Source organism: Oreochromis aureus, linkage group 19 (assembly GCF_013358895.1).
Source record: "Oreochromis aureus strain Israel breed Guangdong linkage group 19, ZZ_aureus, whole genome shotgun sequence".
NCBI lineage: Eukaryota > Metazoa > Chordata > Actinopteri > Cichliformes > Cichlidae > Oreochromis > Oreochromis aureus.
Genome location: NC_052960.1, coordinates 949,082 through 961,140, shown reverse-complemented (window position 1 = coordinate 961,140; position 12,059 = coordinate 949,082). Strand labels below are relative to the sequence as shown.

General features: G+C 48.0%; 1 protein-coding gene across 3 annotated transcripts in view; it reads left to right on the top strand.

Moving 5' to 3' along the window:
* eipr1 (EARP complex and GARP complex interacting protein 1) overlaps positions 1-12,059 on the top strand; it is a 45,500-nt gene that overhangs the window by 12,774 nt on the left and 20,667 nt on the right. For all 3 annotated transcript variants that reach the window (XM_031749708.2, XM_039603530.1, XM_039603529.1), the window contains one exon: positions 5,894-5,993. In XM_031749708.2, the coding sequence (XP_031605568.1) occupies positions 5,894-5,993 (100 nt within the window). The remainder of the gene's footprint in view (positions 1-5,893; positions 5,994-12,059) is intronic.

Sequence of the window (12,059 nt, the reverse complement as noted above, 5' to 3'; positions counted from 1 at the left end):
CGTGCTCTGAATGGAAATATCGGCAAAGCACACACAAAAAAATAAAAATAACGGGACTAAACAAACCTCGGGAAAATCATGTTGTGTTTTTTCCCCCTCTTCCTGCACTTGGTTTCGATTGGGAGCCTTGCCAGATGAGTGCATCGATTCCTGTGGAGCCATTTGAGCCAATCACGGCCCTAGGAGGGAGCGGTAAAGCGCAAAAGGCAGCGAGGTTGATTTTCTAAAGTGGGGTGTGACAGGAGGGGGTAGGAGGTGTTTATGGGGTGATTGTGTGTGTTTGTGTGCACACACACACGAATGCAGCCATGTGTGTTATTGTTGTGTGGTCGTTTGTAAGGCCCGACGGGCTCTGCTCTCTGTCTGCGTCCCGGCCTCGTCATGCAAAATACGAGTCGACCGAGTCTTTGTGAGCCTTATTTTCACTGTGAGCGTCGCCTCGTCTCAATCAATTGGACCCCCGACGTGGGCTCTCATGTGGACTATCAGACGTGTGTGTGTGTGTGTGTGTGTGTGCGTGCGTGCAGGCACTGGACTGCAGCTCTGCTGCTTTTTCCCGTCAGTGACGGCAGCTGCTGCACAAAGAAATGATCTGTCTGTGGCTGAGCTCGCAGTTACCTTAAATGGTAATTCCAGTTTATTGTGACCCCACCTCCACCTGTATCATCACAGGTGGAGCTGAGGCTTGGCTGTTTTCCACAGGGTGGTTTGTGGGACTCCTGCAGGGTCGGCACTGCAAAGCAGACTAAAACCTCTGGGGCTGAAAACTGAAGCTTTCTAGCATCCAGGACACAAAGACACACCGGAAATAGTCCACATTAGAAGGCAGGTGGAAGATGTTAAAATCAAGTGATGTCCTGATGCAGAGGGTTTAAACGTAAGGCCCGGGGACCGTCAAAGGGCCCAATCCAGCCGATTGAAAGGCGAAAAGGACGTAAATTTGAGGCTTTCACCAGTTTTACAGCCTGAATAGGAAAAATCACCTATTGCTGACATACAGCCAGATAAATGTTACATAACAGAACAGTTTAGGTTTTTCATTGTGGAAGTTTCTATTTATTTTATTTTTTCATTCAGGATTCTACTGTAAAGGAAAAGCAGGACTGAAAACGTCTTCTTTTAAGTTCCAGGGTAACGTGTGTCTGTAAGTCTGAGCTGTGCTGACGGGTTTCTGACTTCTTTACACTAAACAAAGGAAACAGAGGTTTGAGCCTGCTTCATGGTGGTTTGGGTTAAAATCCAGGTGTCATTAAAACGCTCCCGGAACATGTCATGTTCACATGTCACATGTTTCAGTTTGGGTGGAGTTTGTAGCTTAGATCGTCCCACTGGTGATGCCAGGAAGTGAAGTTGTGGAGATGCAGATCTGGCGAGTTTGCACGTAGCAACACTGTGTTTGTCCGTCCGTCCATGATGCTCTGTTTGTTCCTGTGTTCGTGCCCAAATAGGACCAGGAAGTGTTTGTGTTGGCTTCTCTGTAACGGGGGATTAAACTCATATGGATGCAACGCACAACAGAGTGGGCGAGCAGAGAGAGAGAGGGTGCATGGCTCGACGTGGATATATGGGGCTGTAAAAGCTCCACAGCTCTCCCAGCATACATTCCAGTACACGGTGTGCCAGCTTGTTGCAGAGCTCAAGGTCAAACGCACATAACTTGGAGTGTTTCATAAGAGAGAGAGACGCAGGGAGGCGAACTGTCTGCCTCTCAGTATTGCATGAATTAATTGATCCTACAGGGAACGATGGGCTGTGAATCCCAAAGCGGAGTGTGTTTTAATTGGTCCTGTGGTGCGCTGAAGTGTGTGTTTAGGAAGGAAGGAGAGGTGGTATCGAACATGCTGCAGTCTCCATCGACAAGGTGTACGTGGAGCACTCAGTGTGTGTGTGTGTGTGTGTGTGTGTGTGTGTGTGTGTGTGTGTTTGTACTTGTTTTGCTACATTAAGGGGACAGAGTGTTCACATGGCTTTTGTGGGGACTTGCCTTCCTTTTGGGGACACAAAGCATCAATCGATTGATCAGATGTTACCTTCGATTGTTAGTTTGGCTTCCAACAGTTACAGTTGGGTTTGCAAGGTTTTGAATTATGCTAGCTTTGCCTAAGTCTTCCCTTGAGTTAATCTTATAGTAAATTCAGTTTTAAGTTTGGAGTTTTTTTAGATTGGGATTAAACGTACTAAAGAACTTGGTTGGGACACGGTGGATTATTCATGTGGAAAGATTACTGGGTGTGAGAATCTCTGTTTTTAAACAGTGGACGGACAGTGAAGTGTTATTAGTGAAGATTAAGAATAATCCAGGATGAGCATCATGTGATGAGCTGTTGCACCATGGTTGGATGCAGATATATTCATGCTCTGCTGTCCTGTGAGCTGCAGTTCTTTCAGATTATGTCCCATCTTTGTTTAGCTCCACTTGGAGTTTGTTGCGATCTGGTCGCCCTATCGTTTAGCGATGCGGTTTGTTTATGGATAAATTTAGTTGTCCGGCCCTTGAAGGTGGCATGCTGCACAGGTTCTTCACCGAGTGTGAGAAATGCATTAAGGGAGATTTAGGAAACCATCTTCCCTTTCAGGCTGCAGGGTCTGACTGTGAGTCAGTGTGAGGTGCTCCTAAATGACAAAACGAAGGCTGCGTGCTGTGAGTGCGTCCATGACTCGCTGCTCCTCAGGAGGGCAGTAAAAGCCGCCCTCAGCAGCTGTGATTTCACAGCCTTATAAACTCCCCTCCCTCCCTCCGACGCTGCTCCACCTTTTCTAATAGCACTGTGCGTATTTGAAGCCTGGATTAAACCCAAAAGCAAACTTTAACTTCCCCTCCTTTCCCCTGTCATTTCTTTTATCTCCCCTGAACACTCTCACCTCCTCTCTCTCCTTTTCAAACGCTGGCATTGTTGCTGCCGCTTCAAGCTGACAGATGAGTCCAAGGAAATGGAGTTGTCTAATTGATGAACTCCTTAAATAAATGGCATCATTTAGTGAAGCTCTAATCGCAGCGGTTTTCTAGCCGTGACAGACATCCAGACCTTCAGCCAGACCACGTCTGCACCGCGCTGCTGACATTTTACATCCTCTAACCCAGATTAGACGCAGCTGAAAAGTCACACTAAATCAAAACCCTAACGAGCATATAGCAGCTTTTCCTGGCCAAGGTTATATTTAGCTTATTGCCAGGTCTCTGACTGCACTGACACATTGCTTTTACAGCTGGCAGGACTCGGGGTTAAAAGCAGGGCTTTCTCGCTCGGGCTGTCGTCTTTCTTTGACCACTCGCTCGCTTTCTGTCTCGATTTAGCTGCTAAACCATCCAAACTAAGAGGGGGGAACAAAAGCAAACAAGCGATCCCATCAGCATCCAGGGAATAATGAACAACAGTTAGTGCTCCGGTGTGCAGGGTCTCTCCAGAATACAGAGTTTAAGTAGAGCGCAGAGCAGAGCTCGCCTAAAGAAGCTGCAGCAAAGGATCGATACTCTGCAGACGGGCGCGCGCAGGAGGAATCAAAGCGTGCAGTAAACGCTCTACTGTACTTTACTGCTGCAGAGTAGACTGACAGAACTGGGTCCTCTGTGCTCACCAGGCTGAGCTTATGTGCTTTTGTCACTCTCGTGGCTGTTGTGCAGAAAGCTGCTAATGTGACTAAGAGCTCTCACAGAGCAGCGTTTAAAGTGCACTAATGGGCTTTTTTCTCTTTTTTATGAGTGTGATCAGAAGGTCCTGATGCTGATTTGATCTCAAGATCACCTCTTCGTGCACCTCTGGACCGGTTCTGGCACTGCGGCTTTAATTTGTCCCGATGGTCCCTGCACGTGTCAGCGTGGAGATCCACGGTAACGTCCTGAGACACCTGAGGGACGTTCAGAGGAGATGGATCTGAAGTTTAGTGCGTGCCTTCTCGTAGCGGTTCAAAGCACTGTGAGCACTCAGGAGGTTTTATGGACACACAAACACAAACTTTGTGTGCTGTGTGAGTGATGTCAAAGTAGCAGCCGTGCTTCAGAGGGGCCAGAGGGGCGTGACCTGATGAGAGCATCCAAACCTAAATCATGGGAGGAGTTTCACCTGTACGAGTTTAAACATGGCCAGGGTTTCTAATAATGAGATGAGTGTATGCTCAGTAATCAAACACACACTATGTGATGTCACCGTGAGGGTACGGCTGGCATACCGGGACAGCCAATCAGAAGAGAGTTGTCTTTAAGGAAGGCGCTCAGGCTGCTTGTTTCAGCGGGGCTGTGCTGAGGCTCAGTGTGAGATACAGAAGGATTATTATGATCTGTGGATCATGCAAAGCTGCTGTAGGAGAGCACGTGATACTTTGTCACAATTTTTGACCAACTTTTGTTTGCATTGAAGTTTAAAACTCAAATGATTTAAAACATTTTCCTGTTTATTCCTAATTTATTTACGCTAATCATGCTGGAAACAGAGTGCACCAAAGGTTTCTTTACCTGAAGCTCTGCTGGAGGCGTCCATGTTTAATGAGCACCTGAGCGTCCGGAGAGGGAGGAATACCACCGTCGTCATAGTGCCACCTGCTGGGAAGAGGAAGTGTTTTTTTCCAGCTGGTTTATGAGTTCACCCTAAATTGTGTTAAAGCGTGACTACAGCCTCGCACGAGCTTTATTTAAAAATGAGCCTCCAGCATCCGGCTCCGGTTGTTTGTAACCGACAGGAGGATTAAAGGATTTGGCATTTTTTAAAGGTATTATTTTTCTTTTGTTTCTGTTTGGTGTGTTTGGTTTTTCTGTAAACGGGTAGGTCAATACCAGTTTGGCGCGCCGGTGAGTATTGGTGGCAGCAGCGTGTGTGGATTTGGCTCAAAATAAACTACAGCGAGCTTATGTTAACAAAGGAGCGTGTAGCCCAGTGCAACAGAATGACTCACTGATGGGTTTTCAATAGTTTAGACAACAACAGGGCTCCATGGCTCGGAGGAGTGAGGCGTATCGCAGCTCTGCTACACAGAACAATCACCGCTGATGGTTCTGCTCTGCTCCTCAAAACTCCTGGCACCATTAAACGCCGATTCAAAGAACCTGAAGTTGGTTTTGTTTGCTGGAAGTACAAGCCACCACTGTGATGTCATCCACACCAACAATAGCATGTTTGGGGTTTTATTGCCAGAGATACGTGCTAATATGAGCTGAGACTTCATGGATGGTCTTTTAGTACAGTTACACTCACAGCAGCCACATTATTGATCCGAATGGTCAGATTTTCACAGGTGACAAAGATAAGAAGAAGAGAAACGTGATGGATACAGGAAGTAAACAGACTATCTGGTAAGATGGAGGGAATGATGATACTAGGTGTGCACAGAGGGTCAGTTAGCAATCGAGACACAGGTGGGAACAATAAAGGTGAGTCAGGCAGTCGGGAAAATAGGAAGGAAAAAAGGAAAAAAACTCAAACACAAATGACTAACTGTAATTCAAAAGGAGGGCAGGATAAAACAAAAGACCAACCAACATCCAAGGGCAACCGACAGCCGCCTGTGTCACCATGCAGCTGTCAGTCAGAGGCCACGCCCCTAATAATGCAAAATTTAAGCCTTAAACAGCTGTTGTGAAAGAGGAAGTGATCTACAAGCCCAAACAGTTTGTGCATCAGGCTGTAAACATGTTTGTTTCTGCTCTGCTGGACACTAGTGGAACTGCAGGTTTCGAGGTCTTGCTTAACTCATGCAGAATTATTTTAACTGATTTCTTATTAATTTTCTTCTACAAATCATTTTGAAACACATTTATCTTCTTTAAACATGCAGGACGCATCTGTGTGACCATCGCTGCAGATGTCACAGACCCCGCCCCCTGCATGTCTGCAGCATGTTTGTGCTCGATTTGACCGTAGCCCTGTGCGTCTGTGTTTGTGTGTCTTTTGTGTATGTACAGCGTGCTGTGGGAGCCCATGGGGGACGGCAAGCGCGTGATTTCATTGGCTGATAACCACGCGCTGCTCTGGGACCTGCAGGAGAGCTCCACACAGGCCACGGTGAGGAAACTGTAAACCAGAGGCACGCACGCCGTATCGCACAATAGCTAACTCATTATTTGATAACTGCCATATCGTCCTGGTGTTATCAGACGCACACATCCTCTCTGTGTGTGACAACAGCACAGCGACCACTATTCATCCTGCCACTCACACACACACACACACACACACACACACACACACACACACACACGTGCGCTGTGGCTGCTTTAATATTATTCTGGTCAAGCCGCTCCCGCTGTGACAGTAATAGTCTTGTTTAATAAGTACGAGAGAAATCGTTCCATCTCCTTTCACAGTTCACTGAAGTAGAGCTGCTGCAGTTATACATTAAGTTTCACTTACAGGCGCTGCAGTACACAACCTGATGTATGTGTGAGGAACATTACACACCACGCGTGAAGCCCAGCATCTCGCTCTCGAAACGCGTGCGGACGCCGCTCTGCTGCTTCAGTAAGATCGACTTCAGTTAATGACGCTTTAGTCAGTCGTTGTTTTGTGTTAACAGACGATGAAATCAGAATTGTTGCATAAACTTTATCCCCTCGTTTATTCATTTACCCAACGTGGTCGCGGTTCAAGCGTCTGTTTTCCTGTAACGTCCTGCAGCTCTGAAACCTTCATAAGAGAATCCACTCAGCGTGGACGTGAAACCGAGGATCAGGACTTTTCCACAGCCGGTAATCCAAACCAGGCAGCAGCAGATTAGTGACCGGCCTCGTGCTCTGGGTGGATCGTCTCAGACCTTCTCCTGGATCCATTTTCGGCGTCTTCTTCCTGCCCTGTGATGGCGTCTGTCTCTGCACTGTGATGCACTGATTCCAGAAGTACATGACCTTCATAAACGGCGACCGTTAGCTCGTGCAAGTTAGAAGTTAGAGGACTGCACAGGCCGGTCGGTGGTCTCATATACAGTTTACTCAGATATTTATTCCATGCCTCCGATAATCCGTCATTCTGACACTTAGAACTTTGACCTGAAGTCCATGAACTCATCAGGCAAGTGTTTACAGTAAGGTGAGCCTGCAGAGGTGCAGTTATATCGGAGAAAACATCATGAAGGAAGACCTCAGAGAAGTTTCACGGATGTAGTGAGGGACGAGGCGCAGAGTTAAGAGCTGAAAGGAGAGAAGTCCTGGACTCTTCTGGTTTCTCCAGTGCAAACTGGGAGAACCCGCTTCCACCCAGGATCCCCTGTTACGCTGCAGACGCCTCACGCTCGAGACTTTCACTGCAGTAAAAATAAAGCGTTGAGTGTGTGGCTGAATCGTGCGTAGACGCTTTCGGTCAATTCGTTGGCAGTCCTGTCCTTCCTAATGCAGGGTGAAGAGGCTCTTCACTGTAAGCTCTCAGTCTTCCAACCTGCCAGCTTTGCACTCAAAAGCCCCATTATGTGTTTAAAGCCTGGAAATAATGGCGTGCGTCGGGCGCGTGTGGAAGAAGTAATAGAGCGGCGGCGTGGGTCGGCCCCGGCTTTCATGAGTGTGTTGTTCCATCCGGAGCGATGATTTTAGATGAGTCATTAGTGATTCATGCACTCGTTTAGTGATTCACATAAAGGCCGGCCAGGTCACACACACCTGTACGTGTGTGTGTGTGTGTGTGTGTGTGAGAGATGTGGTCATTCACGAGCTGCACTGTTGGAGAAGTCGTTCCAGGGTTTATCAGTCGAGTTGCGTTCACCAGCAACACCTGACCAATCAGACGCAGGGACAGGTCATCTTCAGCATGTCCACATGTCTGAATGCAGCGAGTTTCTGCCCTGTGATTGGCTGACTAGATGTTTGAGTTGACGAGCAGCTGAACAGGTGTACCTAATGAAGTGGCAGGTGAGTGTGTTTGATTTAATGAAGCAGTCGGTTCACGTCATTATCATCGGGTTAGAAATGCTTTAAATCATCCTCACCGATTACCGATGGCGTCCATCAGACATGTCGCAGGAGGACCTGCAGACTCCTGCAGGATGCTGTCCCGGTGGGACGTTTGTGTCTGCAGGCTTCTCCGGTTTCCCAGGCAGTCTGGAGGCAGAAAACGTTCCCAGTGTTTAATGCTCTTTAAGTGGAAGATCCTCCCCGTTCATCAAAAATGAAGGGCGGCACAGATTCCACATGTTCAGCGTCGAGTTTGTGTTTCACAGGCAGGAAGTTTAAACTGTGGGAAAACACGGAACAACACGACCTAGAGGGAGGAGACGACAGAGGGCAAGGAGACAACTGAGGTGTCCATAAGATGATGATGGTGAGAGGCAAACGGGAGGATACACAGCAGGAACAAGGAAGTAAACTCAAAGCACAAGAGACCAAAGACTATCAAAATAAAACAGGAAGTTAACTACACATACATTTACAACCTGACACAACTAAACAGAGGAGGAAGGGAACACTAAAGGGAACTAATCCACCTGAAGTCACCTGGAACTGAAGTAGAAACACAAATAATCAAATATGGAACCAGCGATTGGGAAAAGAGCCCGATAAGGAGAGAGGGAATGAAAAAGAGGAGAGACGGATTCCTCCGGTGCTGATGAGGATGTTAATCTGGCCCCGCCCCCCTCCGGCGCCCCCTGTCTGTCACATGGTGGCGTGTTCATCTCCAGCATGTCCAGCTGCAGCGTCCATGTCTGTCTCCAGGGCCTGGGCTAGATTACTGTGTGTGTGTGGCTCATCAATTAGCCCAGCTGGTGGGACTGAGTGAAAACATCTCGGCTGACTCACACACACCCACACACCTTTTCCTGCACATCTGCTCCACAAACGCACACTAACGCTCTCTCGACGTGCAGAGAAGGCATGGCTGTGCGCCGCTTTGACAGATAGCTCTGCATTAGTGCCGCTTGCGTCCTAAATGAATGCGTCCCCCAGTGTTGTGTGTGCTGCCTTGTTAGGGCCCCTAATTTGGTTAGTGTGCTAATAAAGCTGGGAACCTGGGATGCACGGCGCTCCGGCTGTGCTGCTGCTGGACGAGTTTCCAGAGCCTCGAGTCGGGGAGCGCGTCTGCTCTTTGAAGAGCTCAGAGTCTGTCTGCACGTTTGGGAGAGGAATCGCTTCGCAGGAAGAAGGAGACTTTATTTCACACTTGTTTAAAGAGCGCTGGCAACACGTCCTCCGACGCTACGTTGTTGTAAAAAGGGTGAAAAATGAAGCCAAGCACTAAAAAACCTCAGCTACGTGGAGCGCTGTGTTTGCGCTGCTGGAGCCTTTCGGAGCGTTTGTGATGACATCATCAGTAATATGGCTGCTGTGAGGTCACTGTACTAACAGACCCTCCCAGAGGCTGTGCTCCAGTTTGAGTAAAATCCTCTGATTTTATGTGGCTGTTACTGATTAGCAGGTGTCTGTGTGACGCTCCCATACAGCTGGATATACACCCATCAGTTTATCAGCACAGCCCACAGATGCTCCACTGGAGGCCAAGTCAACACCTGAAACTATTCCTGAAACACTTCTGCTTTATGGCAGAGTGCGTTATCCTGCAGAAAGAGACCACAGCCATCAGGGAGCACCATGTCCATGTGAGGGCGAACACTGGTCTGCAGGTACGCTTAGGTAGGTGGTACGTGTCAAACATCCACATGGACGGCAGGACCCAAAGTTTCCCAGGAGAACATCAACCAAAGTGTCACACTGCCTCGGTCAGCTCGCCTTCTTCCCATAGTGCATCCTGGTGCCAGGTGTTCTCCAGGTAAGTGTGTCCTGACACTTTTCCATCAGAACCAGCATGAACCTTTTCAGCAGTTTGAGCTACAGCAGCTTGTCTGCACACGGGCCAGCCTTGGCTCCCCGTGGCCGTGACTCACCGCCGTTGGTTCGCCGCCGTTCCTTCCTTGTTCCTTTGGACCGTCTTTGATAGATCCTGAGCCCTGCAGACCGGGAACGCCCCACACAGCCAAATCCTCACGATACCCACGTTTTTCCTGCTTCAAACATAAACTCTGAGGACAAAATGTTCACCTGCTCTGTGACAGGTCCCGCCCACTGACAGGCGATGATCAGTGTTGTCGGTCAAAATGCTAACGTTGAGCACCTACAGCGGTGACGTCACTGTAGGCGTGTCTGTGTTATCTGCAGTCTGTTGCTGGTGCCTCTGACATAAGGCGAGTGATGTCACGATGGCGGTGTCCAGCTTTTACTTTTTGAGGCTGAGGATTTGGCGTGGACATGGCTGCGGCGCAGAGCCGCTCAGAAACTCTGGTTACAAATGACATGTAAATGAGATTTTTCATAAACGGAGAAGCCGAGGTTTACGAGTGGACATTCGTGAAATAGTCGTGGAAATATTCTTCAAGGCCGCGGAGGAAGCCTCGCTCCTCTCCTCTTTGTTCTCTTCCTCCCCTCCTCCTCAGCTCCTGTCTTTAGATTTCCTTCCTTTCTTCTCCCCTTCTGCCTACTTTGGTCTCCTTCCTTTAAACCTCCCTGCTCAGCCGGCCTTCCTCACTCTGCCTCCCTCTGTCTGTCCTCTCTAGCTGAAATAATGAGAGTGTACCGCGGCGCTGTGCGGTGACGGGCCGATCGATGATCCTTGCTCCAACAGGCAGGGGCGGTGGAGGGGGTGGGGGTGACGATGAAGCCTGCAGATAGTCGGGGAGCAGAGAAAAATGAAGCGGTGCGGAGCTGCTGTTTGAATTGTTGGATGCATCGCAGTTTAAAGGAAAGATAATCATTTCCAAAGCGGCCCGCTGAATTAATTGGATTCCATTTTTAAAGTAGCCGATGAAGTGATACGCTTTATAATTCAGAGTCCTTGAAGCATTTTGACTTTGATTCATTTCACCTTCATTGTTGCCGTGTGAAGTATGTGCAGCAGATTTGATAAATATACGTCGCCGGCTGCAGTTTAACCTGCCCGCCTTTCAGCTGAGCTCCTGTCGTCTGGGCTCCTCTGACATTTTGTCACTTTAATGTGTTTGTGTTAAAAACCAAAGACGGTGCAATCAATTGCACCGTCTTTAAAGCCCTTTGATTTGGCTTTCAGCAGCAATCAGTCTTAAATATTACACTGATGGGGGAGCTGCGAGAGCAGCGTTCGAGCAAATCAGCGTTACTCTACTCATCGTTGCAGCTTTGCCCAAGCTTTGGCGTGCTCTCGTCACGTCGGCGACGGTTTCTGGACGTTCAGATTCAAATCAAGCGTGTTCAGTGTTGTCGTAAACAGAACAAACCACTGCGTGAAGACGAGCAAAGCTTCTTCTGGCTCCATTGTTTTCTTCTATGATGGAAATAACCTCAAATAAATTCAAACTTGAAGTTTTGCAAATACAGAAACTCTGCGAGATTCCCGTTCTCGACCCTTTAATCACTGCTCGACGGTGTTAATAAAAATACTTGAGGCATCCAGCCAATGGATTCATCTCTCTTTAAACATCTGGACAGATCTGCTCAAATCATCCTGGCTTTGCACCAGCGCTATAAGACAGCCGGACTCGCTCCATATTAAGGTTGGGCCATATGTAAAATATTTGGACGATAGGCGATATACTCACGCAGGTGACTTTTTGATGGGCGGAGCAATCCTGCAGCTCAACAAGCTGTGGAAAAGCTTTTCACCAGCAGAAGATCCAAAGTGCTTTTACTAAAACGGTTAAATATGAAAAGGACAGCTCCTGATACAGCCAGCCCCCCACGCTGGCTGTATCTAAATATCTGTCAAAGGAAATGATGTCGTGGAAAGCAGTGATTCCTCGCACTCTGAGGAGGGTGCATTTGTTCGCAGCTGGAATAGCGTGCCGTTAAAACAGACCTATTATTTTTTTCCGTTGACCGCTTCTCTTTTCTAATAACGTTGGTTGAATCTAACTTACTGATGGGCAAATACATAAGTCCCTCTTGTAAAAACATTTGGTGAACGCCTCAGTCTGTCGTCCATGGTCGATAAATTTGTCCAGCCTTACTCCATATGCAGGATGGTTGAAGGAGCTGTGTGATTTTAACACCTCGTGTCAGACGGATGGGTTCGGAAAGCAGGACGTTTATATTTCTGAAAGAGGTTTAAGGATCTGGACACGACAGAACCTCACTGATGTGCAAAAGGACCAAAAGATTAGTCGTAAACTGTATCACAGCATCA